A 23,839-nucleotide genomic window follows, 5' to 3' on the forward strand; every position below is an offset into this window, starting at 1 on the left:
AGCCACCTGAGGGTTGAGAGCGGAGGACTGGATGCTCGGGTGATTAGCGGGATGTCCCACTCGGTTTCCCGTCTCCCACAGAACCCCCTCTTACAGCCATTTGAAATGCATGCCCCTCCAAACCTCACCGCTTTTGAAATCCTGTTCTAATATTGCCTGCTTGAGAGTGTCCTGTGCAAACCTCCTGTCTCCCCACCACCAGCCAGTCCGTCCCCTCCACATCCCACACTGGTATCCCCAGTATGCCTGGCTTTGGGGGTGCTGTCATTTCACTTTCTGCTTCCTTGGGTTTTAAACAAACTCTCTTGGATTGCCATGCAGTTCCTGGACTGCATTCTGTCCATGATCATCAGTCAGTAAGTGAGAAAGGAAACCTCTCCCTCTCCCCATCTGGGTGAGAGATGCCCTCTCCTTTCCAGTAACCAGGCAGAAACCTCTTTCCGGGGGGGGCTGCCGTGTGCTGGCTGGCATATCCCTTGCCACCAGCTTCAAAGAGAACATCCGTTACTTTGGAAGGAACACAGGGCCCTGATGGTGAGCTCAGAGCATTCTTTTATCTCTCCCACCCCACGAGATGATTGCAACATGGGGCCACTGTGCTATTCTGGAAAGGGCTGCCCAAGCGCTGACAAGCCAACAAACGGGCTGATCATTGAAAAGGCCGCAGGCATCTTCCTGAAATATCAAAGTGCAGCAGGATCACTGTCGATCTGGGGAAAGAGCTCCTCCACCAGATGTTGAAATATAGGCTTTGCTCCCTTTGGAGAAATTGTCAGGCAATTTCCAGAGATAGGAAGGAAGGCTTTTGTTAACCGAGTTGTGTGCCTACAGCTTTCCCTATGTAGACTTGTTCTCCACTTGGAACTTGTTTTAAGGACTAGAGCTACATCTAAAAGCTCTCCAGTGTTTGATGGATTACCTCCTCGGAGAGCGTCACATGATGACTTGAAGATTAAACACACTCTAACAGGATGTGGGGATGTCCATTAGGCAGTAACAGTTCAGACTGATATGGAAACCACCTTTGTGTTCATCCCAGGAAGCTCCAGCCTTTGAGGGCCCCCCGGGGAAGGAAAAGTTTTATAGATCAAAGAGACGTGCGAGCAGAAAAACTGGAGGCCTTCCATGGTGGAGGACTCTTAACAGAAACAAATTATATTTAGTGTGGCTGTTACCCACTCACACTGGGCAGGAAAGAGCCAGAACTTTGTTTTTTTCTGTCTAGATCTCGGCTACAGCACCAGGTTACAAAATCAGCTTAGCAATGAAAGAGGTTCGGAAGGGAAAACAAGAAGAAGCCAACAATGTCATTTGAAGCGGAGGTGGCCCTTCCCAGTGGCAGCCGATCCTTCGCAACCGACCCCGGGGGCGGCACATACGACACCCAACACGGAGCTGAAAGAATCACCTTCAGGAGAAGACAGATGACAAGCCGCATGCCCTGAAGATGACCCAAGTCAGTCAGGGTTCAGCCGCTTTGGACCCTCAGGATAGACTTGTTGCTTTTCAGCAACTGGACAGTGTGGCCGATGTATCCAGGGTGACCAGGAGAAACAGGCAGGGGAAGGGGGCCAAGGAATATACTGCAGGCAAAGAGGGTCCTTTATAGCAAGAGCTGGAGGCCCGTATCAGAGAAGAGGGAGCCAGAAGGGAACACTGGCGTGGGAGTGGGTGCTTGGGGGGAGGGCAGAAAGGCGCTCCAGGGAAGCTGAGCCAAGGAGCAGCGCAGCACCGCTGTGAGACCAATGGGTGGCCCCTTGCGGGAAGGGCTGTGCACTTGTCTTTTTTTTTCTTTTTTTAACATAACAGTCACATTTTGTGGCGCAACGGTGGCCTCAGGTGTCCCCACTGCCAGCGGGCAGGGTCAGTGACACCAATAAGGAGAGGGCACAGGGAGCCAGAGAAGACCTTCTGAGGCCACCTGCAACCAGATAAGCCCATCCAACCCCAAGTTGGGCAGAATGAGAGATGACAGGTGATTGGTAGCAGCTGGGCCCATGTAGCATCGCCTGTCAGCCCTCTTTCAGAAGCCCACAATCTATCGACAGAGAATCCTGAATGTGCCCAAGATAACTATTTGCCCATTTGTTTTTTTCTTCTCAGCTACTTTCTTTGGTTCTTTTCCAAAGCCACCACAATGGGTGAGCCCAACCGCCCAACTGGTCTCAACTGTTATTGGGGGCAGCGGCGGGTCATCTGGGGAGCTTTTCCAAAACACTGACCCTCGGGGTCTGCCTCCCTCTGCATCCCATTGGTCTGGGAGGAGGCATTGCTCTCGTTTCCAGCCCCTCCATAGCGAGGACTGAGTCGCTAGGGATGGTGTTGCTCTTAGCCGACTCTTTTAAGGACAGCACTCATATAATATGGCTAGGGGTTCTCAAACTTGAATACGCATATAAATATTCTGGGATCTTGTTAAACTGCAGATTTTAACTTGGTAGGTCTGTGCCTGAGTGCCCACTGGTCCTCGGACCACACTTTGAGTAGCAAGGATGCAACTGACCTACCCCACCCGTGCCCCCGCCATCTCCCTGTTGGGAAGTCTGGTTCCTCAAAGCCCCATCTCTCCTTACAGGCTCTGTTCAAAGGCCAGCTCTTGCCTCAAGGCTCAGCAGTCCTGCAGCCCTCCACACTAAAGGTCACCTCTCCTATCCCATTGTCCTCAGGCCTTTGCCAGAAACTCCTCAAAAACACAGACTAGGAACTCCCATTATTTAGAGTTACTTATGTTCAGCCAGCTATTTCTGCCATGAGGTTGTGAGGCACTGGAGGGGGAAAAATACATCTTACTCATGTTTGTATTGCCCACAACACCTAGTACCATACTTTCTAAAGAGTGCAGAGCATCTGGAAGTATTGACTGAAATAAATTTGCAGAACCCCAGTACTGGCCATATCGTCTGCTTGAAAGTGGATTTTTTAAAGCGGTGTGTATCTGTGTGTGTGTGTGTGTGTGTTTGTGTGGCGGGGCCACAATCAGTTGCAACTGTATATATAACAAGGGGGTTGGTTTGAAAAGTAGGTTGAGTGGCTTCCTTTCCAACCAGGGCCCAGCAGAATCGCTCCCGCAAAGAAGGGTGGCAAGAAGAAGAAGGGCCGTTCTGCCATCCACGAGGTAGTGACCAGAGAATACACCATCAACATTCACAAGCGCATCCATGGAGTGGGTTTCATGAAGCGTGCCCCTCAGGCACTCAGAGAGATCCGGAAATTTGCCATGAAGGAGATGGGAACTCCAGATGTGCGCACTGACACCGGGCTCAACAAAGCTGTCTGAGCCAAAGGAATAAGGAATGTTCCATACCGTATCTGTGTGCCGTTGTCCAGAAAACGTAACGAGGATGAAGTTTCACCAAACAAGCTCTATACACTGGTTGCCTATGTACCTGTCACCACTTTCAAAAATCCACAGTTAATGCGGATGAGAACTAATCGCTGATTGTCAAATAAAGGTATAAAACCGCAAAAAAAAAAAAAATAGGTTGAGTGACGAGTGATTCTGACGGATGGAGAGCTTGATCCATGCAGTGAGGGACAAAGACCTATGCTCACTTCCCAGTGTCCCCCACGCTGTTAATGGACAAACCCCACCAATCTGAGGGAGGCTCCAGGCTCTGGAAGCTACCCAACAACTACTCAGACACCAGCAGAGGGGGTTTCTTTTGGGTCCTTAGCTATTTGGCTTTGGGGAAACACACACACACACACACACACACACACACACACACACACACACACACACACACGTGATGCAAAACTCAAGTTCTATTTCCAATTCCTTTGTCCCCGAACCAGAAAGATCCAAGGCCACACCTGGGCAGTGGGAAACCAGGAAAGAGAATGGCCTCCTGCCTCCTCGGGTAATTTGCACACAGGCTATCTAGAATCCCAGGCACTGCCAATTGGTCTGAAGAGATCAGTGACCTTGAGCTGACCAGCCTGGACTCCCTAATTTCTTTGTCAGTGACCAGTGTGATGGGGATCTGTGAAGAGAAAATAAAGCATCTGGAAGATAGTGTTTAAAGGAATGGTTTGGTCGGAGTGCTCAAATAAGGATCCTGCTACCCTGACAATGAGCAATGAGCAAATCAATTAAATGAACAGTCCAGTCGTGACTATAATTTAGAACGACCCTTCCCCTTTTCTCTGTCCTTCCTCCAAGCGAGACATTTCCTTCCCCCCTTCTCCTAGGCTGTTTCTGCTCCACTGAGCCTCAGTTCAAGTGTCTGTGGTTCAAAATCAAGTCAACAGCTATTAATGACTATTAATAGAGCATCTGCTCTGTCGTATAAGAGGTTTCAAAACCTCGTGCCCCAAAGCTGCCCACGTAGGAGAGACTCAAGTAGGAGTTCAAAATAAAAATAGTAGGCTTGTGCCGATCCAGTGAGGACCTGATCAAACCTTGGAAGAAATGTAGAAAAGTGTGTAAGAGGAAGGAGATTACATTGCTTCCTACTCACGAGGTGTTTCGGCTCCGTGCTAAAATCTACATAGCAAGACACCTAGATTTTCCTTCCAGCAGCACCTGATGCAGATAATGAACAACCGGCATGAGCCTCATACCTGGTCCTGGGGGCCCTCTTGCTCCAGGGGCCCCCAAGGCCCCTTCTGGTCCTCTCGGGCCCGGTGCCCCAGGGAGCCCAGGGATTCGGGGGCAGGACTCCGCATCAGCAGGTGGCCCTGGTTCACCTGAAATCGCAATCACCACTTGTGTGACAGATTCCAACCTTACGAACAAGCTCCTTCTGCCCCCTCCACAGTGTTCAACAGCCCAAAATAAGCTCCATGAAAACGGGACTTCTGTTCACTGGGGGGCGCGTGAGAAACTTGTAGAAAGCACTGTGTTAAATACACGACTGAGTGAGTGAGTGAGTGAGTGAGATCTCAGAGGAAGCCAGACAAGAACAGAACAGTGAAGGCTGGTTGGGGCAGCAGTAGTTTGGCGACCCTCACTGGTTTCCGGTCTTCGGGCGCCGGTCACGGGTAGCAGTGGGCGAGCTCCCCGGATGACTCCAGTGTCGGCCAGGGCTCTCTCACTGTTCAGCGCTAAGAAGCTCTAGTTCTGACTTTAGCGCATCACAATCATCTGGCCGGCTGGTCAGAGCCCAGAGCTTCTGAGCACATAGGTCTGGGATAGTGTAACTTGTTCCCGGGTGAGGCTAACGGTGCGGATCTGCAGCTCTTACTGGAGAATCACTGCTCTAAAGGTTTGTGTGTTTTTCCTTCTTGGTTATGTTCACATCTTTTAAGATATTTTTTCCTAAAGCTTCATTCAGTCACCCTGCAAATACTCCACAAGGGAAAAGAAATCATAATAACACTAACCAATAATGATAACAGCTAACACTTCTTGAATGCCTTATCACGTACCAGGTCCCATGCTAAGTGCTTTACAATGAAAGGCTCCCAACAAGGCTGCATGTGAATGTGCTGCTATTATTAGAGTATTACAGGTAAGAAAACCCAGGCTCAGGTAAATAAGTGACATATCTAAGGTCACAGAGTTAACACGTGGCAGAGTCTAGATTAAATCAAAGATGGCCTGGGTCCAAACCTGTGCCCGTAACCAGGACACCATAAGGCCTACAGAACTCTTCACATCCGCATGATGAATTTCAAGAAATACAACATATTTTAAAAACACACTGCTTATCAGTTGTGGTTTTCTTAAAATTCATGCAAATGTGCAAAGTAAGTGTAAGAACAGCAGTGACTAGGCAGCAAGAAAACTGTAGAAAATCTGGCCATAGTGACAACGTAGGCGACACAGTAGTTAGTATGTCTGTGCAAAACAGACTCAAACCCAGGGCACCCATGTGGCTCAGTTGGTTGAGCGTCCGGCTCTTGATTTCAGCTCAGGTCATGATTTCAGGGTCCTGAGATCGAGTCCCGCATCTGGCTCCACGCTCAGTGGGGAGCCTGCTTGAGGAGTCTCTCTCTCTCTCTCTCTCTCTCTCTCCTCCATCTCATCCTCTCTCTCTTGCTCTCAAATAAATAAATAAATCTTTAAAAAAAAAAAAAACAGACTTGAACCCTTGTCAGCTGTTTGGAATTTAATCTCTTATAAAATATTGTATAAAAATACGTTTATTTTTACAGTACATACAGTTTAATGTAAAATGTGGCTTTTCCACTCTCGGTGACTTGAGGGAGATGCATATGAATATTTCCTATTTTCCCTGAATCACCTTGTGGATTCTGGTGGAGCAAAGGAAGCAGGTAAGGGAACGGGGCGGGGGGGGAAGGTAGGCATTTGGCTGGTGCTTCATAGTTAGGATTCTAATGTTATCTTCAAATGAGTTTATATATGCAAACACAGAGAGACACTAAAAGGACGGAAGTGGAAACATTAAATATGAAACTAATTTTTATTTTTATTTTTTAAAAGATTTTATTTATTTATTTGGCAGAGAAAGAGCACACATGAGCAGGGGGAGTGGCAGGCAGAAGGAGAAGCAGGCTCCCCACCAAGCAAAGAGCCTGATGCGGGACTCGATCCCAGGACCCCAGGATCATGACCTGAGCCTAAGGCACACACCTACCCAACTGAGCCACCCAGGCATCCTGCAACTGTAATTTTTAAATAGAAACATTTAAAATAGTAGGATTCTTTTTAAATTCTGATTTTGCTTTTCTTTACTTTTTAATAAACCAGAAGCTGAATGAAAGGGGCCAAAGTGTCTCTTGTGTAAGGACCCTGCAATCAGGGCAAATTTTCATTAGGGTTAATAAAGAGATGCCTGGAAAGAACAAAAATGTGTACACTCATTGAGTTTCTTTTTTTCTTTTAAGAAACTCTTTTTAGTCTCTTTGGAAACCCCAGACATGAAATAATATGTTGTTTCTGCATTGTGGTGAATACTTAGTTGAAAAGAATAACAGCATTTTCATTGTAACACGCAAAGAAATTTGTTCCTTGGAAATGGACTTCGATGTTATGGGAGAACCTTGTCACAGCCCCTTACTGGGTGTGAAGGACCCATCTTTTCAGGTTGTTGATACTTATCTTAGGGATGTTCTATGTATTTATATTGTAGAATTTATAAAAGAAATGTACATGGGTATGTGCTGTAGCATTTGACAGAGAAAACACTCACACTCTGTGCCTGAATTGAAATTATATAAGCTGAGTGTCTACTCCACCCTGACAACCTATAATGAGACTCGGCTTTAGAATGCTCTAATATGTGGTTACCATATCTGTAATGAGGAAGTAAGGGCACTGACACCTCATATAATTACAGCATCCCATCTATGAAAATGTAAAAAGTATAACTCACAAGTACAGTGAAAAAGGCTAGTATAGAAATAAATAGAAGCCAGATTTAGAGGAAATTACTAATTTTATAAAAGCGCTTACCTCTGGGACCTGGAGCGATCCAAAGTCAAAAATTGAAGCCACACAACGATTTTCGTATGGTGGAAAGAGATTTTAAATTTGTCAGTTAGGACGAAGGTGACATGGGTTATTTGAGAATATACATAATAACCTGAGGATGGCATCAGTGATGAGCAAAATGACAGCATCTTATTTACATAACTAAGTCCACATCAATGTTACTGACAAGAACAGCTCTGACTTAATAATAGAGCTTTCACATCTAGAAAAACGCAAAATGAAGCTCTCTTGTACAATATAAAATGAGTTGATTTCTTACAGCAAATACACCCTAACTTTACATATATAGAAATTCTGTTCTATAGGCAGGCTTCTGAAAATTTCATATTATTTAGCCAAGTTTTATAGGTTATGCACAGAAAGGAAACATGAGACGAATCCAAGTATAAGCTGTTTGTCGTGTCGTTCTCTGATCCATCATAAAGCAGTGCAATTTATTTATTCTTTGGACTAAAGCACTAATTTAGGAGATTGCAAAATATTCTGAACTGACACCACATTACCGTAATATTGGTTTAGGATCTCAAAAGATATTACTTCTGCCAATCTCAAATACACATGTCTGTTTGCCCTTCCAACTTCTCATTGGCTTATTTTGACCCTATGTTGAAAACATGCTGTCGACTGAGCTTAAATTGAACAGCCTTTTTGTCTTTGTAGGAACTAATGTGTTTTACAAAAAAAGTTAAATAAAACATCTAGGAAAATCAGTGGGAATTCAGGGAGAGAAGTGAATATGGTCCTCCCATACAGTAATCAAATCAGCCTTTGCCTCTTGTGTGAGGGAAACACAGATTTATTTAACTCAGAAATGTTTCTGTAAAATCAGCTCCTAATCTGCAAACTTACTCATTCTAATAATAAATATTTTTATTTAATTTTATTAAATAAGTTTACCAAACATAAGGTTGTGTAGTGAGGCCTGAAATAAATACAGCTTAACTCATTAGGAATTGCAGGCAATTTGAGACTTGCTTCAAGTCGACCCTCACAGTAAATATTGAAACAAAAGGCTGTCTGTAGGCTGCTGGGTGAGATCATTAGGCATGAGGAGCTTACCTGGAAGACCGGGGTGCCCCTGTCTGCCTGGAATGCCAGGTAAACCCTTCTCCCCGGGGAGCCCAGGAAGTCCTTCTGGCCCCCGCAGCCCTGGGAATCCTTTTGGTCCTAAAAAGAACATAAAGACAGGGGCACTGGAATCGAGCAATATCAAGACAGTGACAGTCAGGTGGACTGAACTCAGAGATTCACCCCCAACAAAATTCAGGGCAAAGCCAGCCTTAGAATCCAGAGGAGCCTCTCACTTTTTCCGTAAAGCTAAGAGCTGCTTCTGTCTGAAGGAAACACAAGAGTCTGCCAAAAGGAGTAAGGAAAATGGTTTCATGATCAAGACAAGACTAAAATAGAATGAAAAGCCCTGTCACCCTGAACTTTCTCTGGAGACAGAGGACTGGGAGTGAAGGGAAAATAGGGGACGGGCTTGGCCATGTGGGACGATGTGCCTCCTGGTCCTGAGCTCCTGCCTCTCTTCCTCACAATCTCCTGTTTCAGCCCCGCCATGCACTCAGCGCCTCACGCGTGCGGTTCCTTCTCTTCTTCTATGCCTACCAAGCCTCACTTCCTTGGGGAAACCCTCTCTGGGACCCCAACCCAACTCCACTTGCTCTTGATGTGCTGTCACAGAAGAGTGTCCCTTACCCGGAGCACCTGCCTCAGTTCCTATTGATGGGTCCTTTAGTGTGAATGTCTGTCTTCCACGATGAAACTCTACACCGAGTATGAGTGGGGACTGTTTAAACCTGCTCTCTGTTATATTCCTGCAGGTACCTAATAAATGTTTGTGGACTAGACCAAATATTTCCCAGTTTAAGTCTGAAAAGGTAAAACGAAGAAAATCCCTCCTCCTTTCCACAGGTAAACACTCTTTGGACCATATGCCCACTGGAATGGGAGTTAAGGAGCATGCTTAGTGGTTTCATCAATACTTCTAAGTCCTTGTATATCCTTTTCTTGGTCGCTGTTACTTATACTGCATACTATTTTCCCAACCCTGAAGAATATTTCCAGGTGGAGGTTCATTCTCCAGAGTAGCAACTGGGAAGAAGGAGTGTCTATTTGGGAAAGGAACAAGGTTATATAGCTAGCCTCCTCCTTCCCTTTGGTGACCAGCATGCTTGCATGTTTATCCAATTCTGGGGTTCGATAATTGGAAGCCCACATACCTGCAAATATAAACCACGTTCTCTAAAATTGATTTTATTGCTAATAAAGTTGAAGAGGGTTGTTGTGTACTGTTGTGCAGGTAGTGCACTGCACCATTACAGGGATGCCATTTGCACTGTAGTCATGGCAGCCTTGTGGTAATTTTGATCTTCATTTTGCCCTAATCTTTTGCTTTATTTCACATTCGGTTCAGAAGTCAGGCAGAGTGCCAGTTATTGGGCTGACTTTGACAGTTGCTTCTCTATCCAGCTTCCTTATCTATGACGTAAGGAATAAAATGGTAACTATTGGTCCATTTTCAACAAAAAAGTTCTATGAACTGAATAATTCTCTGAAACCTGGTGACCAAAAGCTAACACCCCCAAATATTAGCAGTGAGGCAAAAGTGAATTAAAAAATATTTTGGCTTTAAAAATTGGGGGAATCCAATAAGGAGACTCTCTCATGAAAATAAAAGAGCAAGGTCAGCAGTCTAAAATTGAACTGTCCAGTACAGAAGCCACGAACCGCATTGTGGCTACTCAACACTTGAAATTGGCACGTCCAAACTGGGTTGTCCTGTATGCATGAGACTCGAACCAGGCTTCAAAGCCGCGGAGGAGGAGTGTCTTAGCTGGGAGAGGGACTAGTTTGTAAAACAGCCCTGGTCATTGCACTTGTAATTTATATCAACGATGATAAGCTAATGCAGAATATTTGAATATATTCTGTTAAGGGAAATATGAAAGTTCATGTCACTTATTTCTTTTTACTTTTTAAAATGGGGCTACCATGCCTTTTCATTACGTGCATAGCTTGTGTTTTATTTCTGTTGTTAGTTCTGGTCTAGAAGATTATCTAAAGTATGTTATTAGGGGCTGAAGATGAGCTTGTGTTTCTTCTTTTCACTTGTCCAACTGTTCCCCAAACTTGAGGACTCTTTGGGAAAGTCAGGGCCTTTGGAAATGCAGTGACTACAACCATAGGAAATGAAGTTACCTCCCAGGGGTGCAGAACCCCAGACCCTGAAGGGCAAGATAACAAAAGTCTTCAGGCACTACTTAAGGAACAAGGTGCTTTCCTACCTTTCTGGCCATCTTTTCCATCACATCCTGGGAAGCCTTTTTGTCCTGGAGGGCCGAGCATGCCCGGGGGACCAGGAGGCCCCGGCAGACCGCAGTCTCCTGGTTCCCCTTTCAGAAGGTCGACACTCCCAGGGGGTCCTGGGGGCCCGGGCACTCCTAACCACAGGGAGGAGGCAAAAAGTTTCTTTCAGTCAAAGACAAAGGTGACTGCAGTCTACCTGAGAGCTCCTTAAGAAAAGTAACTGAATGCAAGCAAGAGATGGAGGGAATCAGAAGAATAAAAGAGTCACCAATATCAGAAGTGAAACAGGGATTGTCTCACGGAGCCCCCACGCTGGGAGACGGTGGAAATGGTGTTAGTAACTGTTAGACAAATGAGCCTACAGAAAGCCTTCCTTCCCTTCCAAGCCAGCCCTTTTGGAAGCAGGGGTTTACGGCTTTTCTCTGCATAGTCATCCCACTGCTTTAATATGATAGGTAGAAGGATGGATGGACAGGCGAACACACACATAGATGACAGGCTTTTGAGCAAAATCTGGCTGATGGAAAAGGAATATTCACTTAATTAAATATTTAATCCTATTTGAAAACAGGGGTCTACACCCAGGAAATGAGCCCAAATTCTACTCCTACTTAGCTTCTACACTGCCTAGGGTATTTTTGAGCATTTTAATTTTTCCCAGCATCAAACAGAATCCCATAATCTTTTAGCCCACCCTGACCAAAACCCTAAAGCTATAAAGGCAGTGGGTTGGGTCTGTCTGAAGGAGCTCTGGGAGCTATTAGCAACATGATCGTCTGCCCTTTGCAAAAGCCCGCGGCACCACCGGGCCCCAGGCCCCGGGCGGCTCCGGTCAGACCCCACTCTGTGAAATACTGCCTTGCTGGGCTTCATCCCTGCCAAGTGCCAAGAGGAACGACATGTACTGGGAGCAGCACTTGAAGAGACTCTGTGTGTGTGTGTGTGTGTGTGTGTGTGTGTGTGTGTGTGTGTGCCAAGTCCCAGCACAGTCACACTGGCTGGGGCGGCGGGGGGGGGGGGGGGGGGGGGGCGGGAGGGGGTGGGCGGTGGTTCTCATGGCCGGTGCCGGAGACCACCAGGCAGCCTGAGATTCCCTCCGGCCGGAGGCTTCTGCACCCTCATGCTCAGCACCGCGCTGGCGCCAGCGTCCGCAGAGGCCCGCTGAGGGTCAGAGAGCATCCCCAGAGAGCTGGTGCCCGAGAGCCCCGGCCCGGGCTGGGCCTGACATCCCTGCACCACCCACACTCCCGCCTTCCCCATCCGCCCGCCTGGCAGGGCTGCTAAGGGGCTTCAGCTCTGCCATTCTCCCGTCCGACGTCCCTCCGGAGCTGGCAGCATCTAAGGAAGGGAGTGTCACCATCCTTTGCCAGGATTTTCTCATACCTCTTGGACCGTCGGGGCCAGGAGGTCCCTGATCTCCGGGGGGACCTGGGTCAGGAATGTCCCCTTTAGGAGCTCTTCCTACGGCACCTGCAGGACCAGGGGATCCAGGTCTCCCTGGGGAGGGACGTGTTCAGATGTCAGCCTCCTCACATTTGGAAGGTTCTGATTTAGTTATTAAGAGGGGCAAAGCATGCTGCATCTTACCTGGGAAGCCGGGGGGACCTCTTCCTCCAGAAAGGCCTGGGGGAGAAATTCCCGGGCTCCCTGGGTCTCCCGTCTCCCCTTTCAGCCCGGGTACGCCCACTGGACCAGGTGGGCCCACGTCGTGCAAACCTTGGCGAGGGAAACAGCATTAGTACTGCGTCTTCTCCCTGTTTGTCCCTGTTGTGGCTCCTGGAAAAGAACTGCTTCCAGACGGGGTGACAGGGACCCAGCAGGTTGTGCTGAGACTGACCACCTGCTGCAGTGGTGGCCCCAAGGCTTTAAACTCTCCCTGGGTCGGCCGTTACATACCCTCTTTCGCCCCACCACACCGCAGGTCAGCCGCAGGTCAGCCATAGGCTTGTTTTATGGTTATTTCCCCGGTTAAAACAAAACCAAAAAAACAACAGCGTATGAACGTTCCAACCTCTACCCCAGAGTGAAACCAAATGAGATCCAGCCATAAGGAATTATGAATACACTGGTTTGAAATTTAAGGTGGAAACTGGCATGTAAATAACCATTGCGGGTCACACTGAAACGGGAGAACATCACTGGTTTCTTGGGGGAGGCACACATTTTATCAGGCTATGTGGAGGAGCCCCTAAAATGAATCCAATGTGACCTAAATTAATTCTTGGCCTTCCACACTGTATCAAGATTCTGTCTCTCTCCAGCAACTGCGTCAAGCCCGGCGGTGCGACAATCCAACCCTCTGCCCAAACACCCTCAAACCTCTTGAGGGTGTCTGAGTCCATCTGCCCTGTCTGGTTGGGGGCTGTTTTTCTGAGACACTAAAGCAAAAAAACGAGCACTACATTAAAATACCACAACAAGCCCCAATGCGGTTGTTGGTGATTAGCCTGTTTGGGATAGCAAAGATGACAGCAACTTGTTCAGGTCATTTGTTTAAGCAGCAGCCTATTGGGGGCGCAAAAACTACTCACTAGATCCACGTGGTCGTACTTGCCATCACTATACTTAATACCAAAAAGAAAAAACCTCCCAACTATCTGTTATTTGTAACATTTAAAAATCGAGTTCCACCTAAGCAATTATTCAGAATATTTTTAGCAGAGAGATAATCCCAAGCAACATCAACAGAAGTCACTGGTACCCAGCTATTCCTTCTTAAATTGGGTTTTCTCAGGGGTCCTTTTTAGAGAAGTCATCTTCAGTACTAAGAACAGTCCAATACTGTGTCTCTCAGTTAAGCCAATTTCTTAGTTTGGCACCCCAAATCCTGTGTAGTGAAGGAATACCAGCAGTATCTGAGTCTGCTGACTGCAGTTCAATCTTTCGCAAAGGATTTTCTCTTACCTGAAGCGCCTTTGGCTCCTTTCTGACCCTTTAAACCATGCAAGCCGTTCAGACCAGGTGACCCGGAGGGACCTGAAACACATCACAGGCCTGTGACCCACCAGGGAAGACCCAGTGTTGAAGTTCACCGGCCACCGGGCACAGGCACCACCCAAGGGACAATTCGCTGATGGCCACTGACAGATTCTCCAGGCGGGAGCCATGACTATCTAGATGTCATTATCAAGGCTAAATCCATGCCAGTGGTTATTACTTAACACATTCATTTGACGGACATTTTCTGCAAGACAGCTTAACACATTTCTTTGCTTTTAACATACTTCTCTTGGTTTATGACCATCTCTCTCTCTATCCACATACAATCTAGAATTACTGAATCTTGGTGTAGGAAGGGACCTTCGGTTCTATGACAATGAACTCATCCTAGACGAGAGAAAAGAGATTGGACTAGAGCAAACCCAGGCCTCCTTCCTCCCAGGCTCAGGACCTGTCCACTCCACCATGGTGTGTAGATATTAATTTCCTCGGAATCTAGTCAAGTAAATGTAGTAAAACAATAAGGACAGGTGGGGGTCTGTGACAAACTGGGGAATACATGGCCTACCTAACTTTTCTTCAAGTACCATACTACTCAGAAAGAAGAAGCTTGCAGGGCAACTTTGGTTGGCGCTATTTCTTTGCCACTACTTCTTTCAAAACAAACTCTGATGTCTCTTTACTGAAACTAAATTTATTTCATAACGATCACTGAACATTCCAGTCTCTGTAATTAGGTATGATCTCTTTCTGCCAGGCATCAGTTTAGTCCTCCAAGGAGATATCTACCAGCCTGACTTTACGTGAACACTGAACACCTATCAATCTATAGAGTCATAAATATATAGATGCTTAAAGTATCTATACATTTATAACATATAGATACTTATATAAGTGTATAGATTTATAGGGAGGGAGTAGAAGAAGGAAACAAGGGCCAGAAAGAGGGAAGGAGAGAGGGAGGAAAGGAAGAAGGCAGACGACGGAGACATACAGAACATTTCCGGGAGCTGAGTCCTCTGCCAGGTGATTCATACATGTCTCGTCTCACTGATTTGGGGGAAAGAATCTTCTCTCCAGCCCCTGGCCAAACCTGATGACCTTCCAAATTCATTAGTGGATCTTTATCGGAGGCTGAGAGCCAGCCAGCCTGTCACTCAGTTTAGGGCCACATCCCTGTCCTTTGCAATCGTAATGCCTTAGCAAACATCAAATGGCCCTCAGCTACCCACAGAGCTCCCCGATGCCCTTCTGCTGGTGCCTGTCCCACACCATGCAACAAGCAAGTCTTTGGGTGACTGGATTACTTGGGTAAATTAACTGAGCGCAAGATTAAGTCTTATTAGTCCATGCCCCCATTTCGCATGTCTCCTGACACACAGTCGGTGTTCAGTATGTGTTGGTTGAATGGGTGAGTGGATGCATGAATGAGTGAAGGAGAAAATTTACCACTGGGAATGGGTGGAGAGAAAGCTGTCAGAAGGAGGGGGTACAATGTCTATTTGCATGTCACATGTTCTTTGGTAGATTTAGGGGAGGAATAAGATTTGATTAAGTTAGAGGCATCCATTTGTGTATAAATAATTTAAGTGCTAATTATTATCTATTCGTTAATGCAAGTCCTCTGTGGGCCTCTTACTAAAAGAGAGAACACTAAGCTAGTTCCTCTCTATTTATTATCAGTACTTGAAACGGACAGTTATTCTATTTTTAAACTCAAACTTTAGATTGGTGCAAATGAGCTATATTCTCTCATCTCCACCACCCCCCCAAAAAATGGTAATGCACCCTTATTCTTCCTAAAGCTCTTATTTCCTAACCACTTTTCACAGTTCTGGCTGAGTTTACTTTTCAATCCTCTTTCCTCTTAATGAGCCAGTGTTTCAAGTTTGCACCAAAAGAACACACAGACCTTCTTCATCTGCCAAATCTGGATATTTATTGCAATCTATCTGAAATGATAGTAAATTTTTTGAGAACACTTTGCTATTTCAATGTGTTTGATCTCCAGCTGAAGCCACCAAGATTGATGGCTTGGGGGACTTAGCTGGGGTGGAATGTCTCAGCTTCTGCCAACTCTCCATTGTCCCATCAACGCATCCAGATCCCGGGCTGTCACAGGCCCAGGCCCTCACCATTGTTGAACTGGCCGACCCTTATCTGACCCAATGTTATCTTTCTAAATCGAATGCGGCTACATCTGGGTAGGATTTTAAGGGCAATTTTTCCTTTTTACTGAAAGCTTTTTATCAATCCCATCTCTAAATCAGAAAGTTGTTCATGCATAAAATATATACAGTGCAGATGAGAGGCAATTAGGCTAACAAAGCACATTCCTTGGTAATGAGGATTTTTTTATTCACTTCTCTGGCCGTCCTCCTGCTTAACACCCTTCACGTAAGGCTGCACCTCCCTATGCTCATGGGACAGGGCATGCTCCCCCCAGTCAGAGAATCAAAACTCCTGCTCCAGCCCTAATGGGAATCACAGCCTCCATCCCAGTGAGCCAGCCCACTCAGAGACTGGGTTCTCACTGAGGTTTTCTTTTGTCCTAAAGCCTGAAAATGCTACTCTATCCCCGGTGGCCTTTGACAGGTTTATACTTTAATGGGGTGACCATCTCGTCCCCGTGCATGGGGGACTTGCCCAGTTCTGGCATCCTGAGGCACTCCTCCGTCCCAGGCAAACCCGGACAGCTGGTCACCTGAACGTGAAAGCCGATGGGAAAGGGACCCATGTAACTACAGGTAATGGTCGAACACAGTTGAAAATGTATCAAAACAGATTCTGAAATAAGATATCTATGATTTTTAGTTCAGAAACTACATGAGTGCCTACTGAGGAGAGGCACAAGAGTATAAAGACATGGTCTCCTAAGCCCCAGAGCTTCTGTCCCTAAATGTCCTCGGGGACAGCTGCTGACAAGACAATGGAGAGCACGAGAGAAGCAGTCCCTGACCTGACAGAACAAATGGGCAATTACTTCAGGAGCGGTAAGTGCTGTGGGGGCAGGGCCGGAAGGACACTCCTCTCAGTGGAGAAGAGGGGAGAACATTCCCATGATTTCCACAGCTGTAACATGCATGGCATTTCTTTCCAGATAAATGACATTTCGAGGTGCCTTTATTTCTGAGGAAACATTTTGCTTGCCACCAGCCAAAACACCCCAATCCACATCGTTATGGTTGTTGCCACGGAGCAGACAGTTGTCTTTAGGTTTTCATTATTCCAATCTCATGAACGCCCAACGAAGAACCGAGTGTCTTCCCTTTAGAGGGCATATGTGCTTGAAATTAACTTAAATCTACAAATCAAGCCATTTTTAGCATATGTTTAAGTTAGAGTTTAAATCTGACTGAACACAAGCAGGACTCAGAATCCATATGGCCCATTCCAGCAGAGCAAACAACTTTGGAGTTCAACAGCTGGTTTGTTCAAACAAGATAATCAGTCCCCTTGACTTATTTAGAACATACTTCAAATATTTAGTTTCTCAGATCAAAGTGTTTCTGCTGGAGTGCAGTTCATTTTTATATCAGCATGATAAACTGCAACAATGGATTTATATTGTGGACGTTTTCATTTTTAGGAATGTATTCATGGTTTGGTTTGGTTTGGTTTGGTTTTTAAAGACCTGTCGTTCATTGGGCAGTTTGCAGAGACACAGTGTCACTGCATGGCCAGGAAGCACCATTACAGCATCCGTCTGTGTGCTGGGGTGAATATTTGGGTTGACAGAGTCATTGCCTCACCTTCTCTTGACAAACTCATTATTTTATAGCACAGAATTCCGATGTGGTTGGAGATTATTTTTCGAGTAATTCTATTAATCAATGTCATTGGCTATTAGTTTTTAAATAACATATCATAGTGAAATTATGTGATAAATGCAAACTAATTCAAGGGCAGGACAAATCAACAATAGCAGCCTGAGTCTAGTCATTTTAGTCAAACTGAGTGTCTATTGTTATGGCACTGGGAGGTTTGAAAATCCTTGCTATTTTTATTAAACTAGGAGGGTGAGATGAAGGGGAAATGCAGTAGGAGTGGTTAATAATGGAAAAGTTTTCTTTTGGGTTTTTACCAATTTCAGCTTCCAGACACTCAAAAAAGTGTCCAAGGACACCCCACCGAGGCTACAGGGATTTTCCAGGGACAGCAAACAGCCACAGTCACTAGATAAATTTTTAACATAAAAAAATTATGGCATTGCTTGAGATCCTAAATTTATCACAAATCACTGGACTTTGCATTAAATGCCAATGAAGAGGGAGAAGAACAGTACAAAGATGTCTTGTTTAGGTATGGGTACCAGAAGCCAAGTAATATTTGGGCACGTGGAAATACATAAGGTACCAGCGCTCCAAAATAAAGAGCCTCCCTCTCTGCAGAACAGTACCATGTCACACATACCACAGTACTGCGTGTTGGAAAACAGACATTATTTGAAAGCTATTTGGTGAGGGAAGAGATGAAAGCATGGAAAATTTTAATTTGGACTTTCAAAACAATAAAACAATTAAGCCCAAAGGAGGGGTTTCCAACTCTTCCGAGTGGAGGTAATTTCCATTTGGCCAAAATTTAGTACATGGATGAGTCAACTAGCAGAAGCTAAAGGGAGGAAGGAGGAGATAGTGGAGCTTACTTATAGAAATCTACTAAGTAAGGCTTGACCCTTCATCTGCTTATTCAAGCAGAGACCCTCAACTTCATAGCTACTAGCTCAGTTGTCCATTCTTCTACTTGTCCAGTCCTCTATTAATTTATTCACAAATTTAAAAATACTTACAATAACCATCCAGGAGATTTACTGGGTATCCACTGGGTGCCAAGGATATAAAAAGCATATTCTACTTGGTGAGAAAGACTTCTAAACATACAAATGTATAGGACATAGGTGCTATGCTAGAAGTATGTACAAAGGACCCAGGAAAAACTTTTTTTTTTTTCTAAAATGGAAGAAATGGACTGAAGAGGAGTAAGGACTATGGAGGAATGGAGGGGCATGAAGCTTTGTTCACAACAAATAAATATGACATACGATAGGATATATGGTATTATTGTAACCAAACTTATAACCAGTTTACTATTACCCAAAAGACAAAAAATTTAACCAGGAAAAAATGTTTTTTTAATCTAACAAAGATAAAGAATATTGGTAACTCTTTCTCCATAGCATTTTTATTCTTTTCCTTCCACTTATCACAATTGGTAAATGTAGATTTATTTACACGTATGTTTTTAATACGTCTCCACGACTACACTGTGAGATCCATGAAGGCAAGAACAATGTCTATGCTCTTCAGAATTGTACACCTAGTGTCTAACACACAATTTGGAACATAATAGGAGCTCAACTATCCAAGGAGAGAGTAAGTGAAGTGGCCTGAACATTATGGAAAACACCGGGGGAAATGTTCTCAACAAAGGCAGCACCATATTTTGGTAGAAGGTGGGTGGAGAGCCTAGATGCGCTGCCTGAAGCTCCTAGTGAGAAAGAAGAGGAAGGAGTTAATGCACATGTGGGAAAGAGGAAGGAGCCATGACCAACCGAGGTGACATGCAGCGCAAGAAAGGTGCTGTCGATTTGCCCTCATGGGTGGGGTTTCCTTTCCACTCACCTTTTTTTCCTGGAAGACCTGGTGCCCCTGGATCTCCCATCATGCCTCTTGGCCCAGGATCCCCCATTTCTCCTGGAGGTCCCTGCAGCCCAGGCACCCCTTGATTACCTGAGGATGAGACAGAGGTTCTGCAGACACCCAGATGAGATAGGAGTTACCTTAATGGGGAAGGTCATCTGTGCTTAACAGATGGGTAATTGGGAACATTGTCATCACTTTTTTCCCCTAGACCTCCTAACTCTAGAGAGAAAAGCACACTTAACCTCAGATGCAGCAAATCACTTTGGAGAGATTACAGCCGCCATTTATAATCTTAAACTTTCACTGTATTCTGAATCAGCAAGACGAGGAGCCATTAACATGTTGTGCTGTCAGTGTGATATGTGCCTTAAGTCTAAAGGAGAAAAGAAGACCAGCATCTGAGTAGCAGGGGGATTAAGGAGGGATGGAAAGGAGCTTTTATCTGTCAGCCCCTCAGTTTGTGCCTGGCACCTTGCTAGGCTCCTAACAGGTGTTGTCTTGGTTTACTCCCAGACCAACCCACTGGGACTGGACTGGCTCCACCCTATGGGTGAGGAACAGTAAGTGTGAGTGACTTGTCCAAAGTCACAGGTCTGGGAAGTGGCAGTCTAAGCGAAGGTTGGCTCTTTCTGATAAACTAGAAGATAGATGAGTGCTCTGGAAGTTTCCAGGCTCCTTTCAAAATACCTGGACACCCTGGTGGTCCAGAGGTACCAGGTAGTCCTGGCCTTCCTGGTGGTCCCGTGGGCCCCTGAACACCGGGCAAGCCCTGCTCCCCGGGTGCTCCGGGATGTCCTAAAGAAAGAAGAATCAAACATCTGAGTAATTGTGGATTGGTCTTTGAGGCGGGGCATCTATAAAACCTCCAGCTTCAGCACCTGACATTATTTTTTAGTAGTACTTGTTTACATTTACAATTTTTTTGTTGAAAAGATAACACTAAGGAAGAATACAGAACACCTTTAATCCTACCACCTTAATAGAACTTCTCATGTGTATAACAATGTGCAAATAAGACCCACAATTTTATATTCTGATTTTTTAAATTAGCATCGTATTATAAGTAATTTTCCAAATTTGCTATTGTTTTCTTCTTCTTCTTCTTCTTCTTCTTATTATTATTATTAAAGTAGGCTCCATGCCCAGCATGGAGCCCAACACAGGGCTTGAACTCACAACCCTGAGAACAAGACCTGAGCTGAGATCAAGAGTCAAATGTTTAACCGACTGAGCCACCCAGGCACCCCTCTAATTGTTGTTTTGAAATGACCGGCTGATAGCTTATTGGGTTAATCTTAATTAAATTAATTAACCTAATTTTCTCTATTAGCCATTCAAGTTATTTCTCTTTGCTGTTATGCATAATGATCTTTATATATTTTTAATCCATTTTTCTCAAATTATTTCCTTAGGAAAAATTCCTAGGCATAGAATTTCTAGGTTATATTTTGGTTCATTTTTATGCATTTTAAGCTGCTGAAGTATTTTAAAGTAAATCACAGGCATCATGGAATTCAATCCCTAAATACTTCAGGAGGTATGCCTGAAAAAACCATTTTTCTACATGGCCAAAATAACATCATCGCAGCCAAGAAAATTAATACCAATTGTTAATATCATCCCATTCTCATTCCATACTTGAGTTTCCCCCCCTTGGGCCCTTAATGTCCTTCACAGCTGGTTTCTCCACACTGGCTCTCATTCCAGAAACACATTGCATCTGGTGGCTACATCCCTTAAGTTAAAGGAAACAATCTACTACAGTCTCTATCTCAGGACAGAGACTTGCTGACGAGAACAGTTCAGCTGCTGTTTAGTCTTTCAGAATAGACCATTCTGTTCTTGACAGAGGTGGCTAGGTGGTTTGGGTAAGTGCTGCCCTAACTCACACCACTGCGTGTAACTAGTTACCGCAACTGTAAGTACATGCCCTGTTCTCACTGGGGACTTGAGAGTTTGTTGGTTTGTTTTCCTGCTAATTCAGTAAGAAGAAAATAACTCAGACTTCCTTTAGTTACATTTGATTACTAGAGAAGATGACTATTTCCCCTTGTTTATTTACAATGTATTACTTTAATACAATTCAGATTTACAGGATAACCCAATAGTGTGGGCTGAAATTAGCCAGTTGAATCTGCAAATAAAATATATGCCTCTGGATTTACAAACCCGTGGTGGGAGGCACAGTCATTATTTATTAGAACACACATGAAATGGGGCGCCTGGGTGGCTCAGTCGTTGAGCATCTGCCTTCAGCCCAGGTCATGATCCCAGAGTCCTGGGATCGAGCCCCGCATCGGGCTCCCTGCTCTGTGGGAAGCCTGCTTCTCCCTCTCCCACTCCCCCTGCTTGTGTTCCCTCTCTCGCTGTGTCTCTCTCTGTCAAATAAATAAATAAAATTAAGAAAAAAAAAAGAACACACATGAAACAAGCCTGTGTTAGTCTGTACCTCGTCCCTGATCAGATTTAAGATCTATGAGCCTCACTGTGTGTTATTTTATTTATCCTGAAAACACTCCTGCAGTAAAGGTACAACAGTGTTATTCTCATTTCCAAATGGAAAGACTGAGGCTTGCCTCCCCAGTCGCACCTGTGTTAAGAACAGAGCTTCCGAGTTAATCTGTGCCGAATTTTCTCGCTGAATTGAATGGGGTGGTGGGGGGGGTAGAACTAAACCCAGTACAATCATTTAAAATCCCCTGAGACAGGCAGCAGCTCTATGCCTTCTCGTTGGGCTCATTGAAATTCAATCAACGCAGCTTTTCCCAGTCAATGGAACTTGTGTATTTAGGTAAATTCTGTGCTGGTGAATAACATATGATGTAATTTGGAAATTTTAAGCTAAAGCTATGGCATATGAGAAAGGGAACAGATTAAATGGTGATAACTGCAGGACACCAGGGAAATTAGGCTAAGGCAAATTTTCTTGAAAAAGTTAGCCTAAGTGTAAAATAACTCAGATTTATAATTTTTCACTTAAAATACTAGGTAATACCAAAGGCCTCCATTTTGGACTAGTTTCAGCTTATAAAATCTTACTATCTTAATGGTTTACATAAAAATATCAGTAAAGGTGGAATTTTCAGTTTATCCCCTGCTTTCAAGGCATCTTATTTGATCCTCAGAACAATCCTATAATTATGCATGGGGCAAGTTTACAGGTAAGGAAACTGAGCTCAAAGATGATAAGCAACTTGCCCAAGACCAAATGGACAGTAATAATGGAGATTGACTTTGAACCACTGGTTTCCCTTCTTGAGGCTTCTTTCTCACTCTGGTACTTATTATGAACCCCCATAATGTTAAGCTCAAAACTATTTTCCCCTCCAAATGTACACTTCAGCTGCACATTTTAGTTAAAATACTATATTATCTAAATCTATTTGACCATGTCAGAGGGAAAAGACCAATATGAAAGAGAGTGGGAAAGTTCTTGCCATTGTAATAGCTTGTTTTTCTGCTGGACTTCTATTTTAGCAATCTTATGGCATAAAAACAAACAAAAATTTCCGATAATACGTCTGCTCATATATTAATCTTTCTGTTGTATGTAATGAAACATGACTAATGTCGAAGATAATTTTAAGATAATGCACAAAACGACAGGCACCTGGGTGGCTCAGTCAGTTGGGTGGCTGACTCTTGATTTCAGCTCAGGTCATGATGTCAGGGTCCTGGGATCCAGCCCCGAGTGGGGCTCCAAGCCCAGTGGGCAGTCTGCCTGAGATTCTCTCTCTCCCTCTCCCTCTGCCCCTCCTCCCACTCTCCCTCGCTCTCTCAAATACATAAATTTAAAAAATGCACAAAACTATTAATAGGAGATATTTTAACTTACAAGGGACCCATCGAAACCTATCCACTACCAGCTGAATGAGATCGTGAGTACTTCTCTAATCTATCATTTGTGAATGGTATTTGTTCTTTCCATGCAATGAATATTCCTGTGCATGTATCTTTATACATTTGTCTGATAATTGACTTCAGATAAATTCTTACAAGTAAAATTACTAAGCTAAAAGGCATGTATATTTCATCAACGGTGGGTCATGTACTGGAGCCAGCCGCAGCCTTGAGCAGAAGGCAAAAGATCACAGGTACATCTAATCCGTTCTGAGGGATTACATGTCAATCATCACTGATAAACAAAGTACCATTTTGAACAATTTAGATTCATTGTTGGTGGTGAAATTTTCCTTTTCTTTTTTTGGTTTGGTTTTTAGTAAATTAGATATTTAGTAAATGAGATATTCAATGATAGCTCCACAATGGCACGCCTCACTGGCATTCACATATGATTTTCTGAGTAGGAAAGAAAGGGCAGGAATGACAACCTGAGGCTGTGGTCAGTGTGAATGGTTACTGCTAATGTATCATTTATAATTCTAGAGACTGTGAAATAGTTCAGCTTTTAGTTGCTTGTAATAATCATTTCCGACCATGTCAAAATCTGGGCATGCCAAGGGGAATGAATTGTTATGTCAACATCATAGGTCATGTGAGCCACGGTGGAAAAAGCCTGAGAATCCCTGGCATATAATCCTGATGTCCT

At 44.6% G+C, this 23,839-nt stretch overlaps 1 protein-coding gene across 11 annotated transcripts in view; it reads right to left on the bottom strand.

Annotated features, from left to right (window-relative positions):
- COL4A4 (collagen type IV alpha 4 chain) overlaps positions 1–23,839 on the bottom strand; it is a 124,606-nt gene that overhangs the window by 10,299 nt on the left and 90,468 nt on the right. For 9 of the 11 annotated variants that reach the window (XM_027589925.2, XM_027589927.2, XM_027589926.2 and 6 more), the window contains 9 exons: positions 19,978–20,085; positions 19,270–19,377; positions 13,613–13,684; positions 12,296–12,424; positions 12,092–12,205; positions 10,687–10,842; positions 8,459–8,566; positions 7,361–7,369; positions 4,564–4,689 (listed from right to left, as the gene is read on the bottom strand). In XM_027589925.2, the coding sequence (XP_027445726.2) occupies positions 4,564–4,689; positions 7,361–7,369; positions 8,459–8,566; positions 10,687–10,842; positions 12,092–12,205; positions 12,296–12,424; positions 13,613–13,684; positions 19,270–19,377; positions 19,978–20,085 (930 nt within the window). Of the gene's footprint in view, positions 1–4,563; positions 4,690–6,145; positions 6,199–7,360; positions 7,370–8,458; positions 8,567–10,686; positions 10,843–12,091; positions 12,206–12,295; positions 12,425–13,612; positions 13,685–19,269; positions 19,378–19,977; positions 20,086–23,839 lie in introns of those variants that run through there. The other 2 variants (XM_027589936.2, XM_027589929.2) reach the window with 2 other exon arrangements.

Source organism: Zalophus californianus, chromosome 3, assembly GCF_009762305.2.
Source record: "Zalophus californianus isolate mZalCal1 chromosome 3, mZalCal1.pri.v2, whole genome shotgun sequence".
Classification (NCBI taxonomy): Eukaryota; Metazoa; Chordata; class Mammalia; order Carnivora; family Otariidae; genus Zalophus; species Zalophus californianus.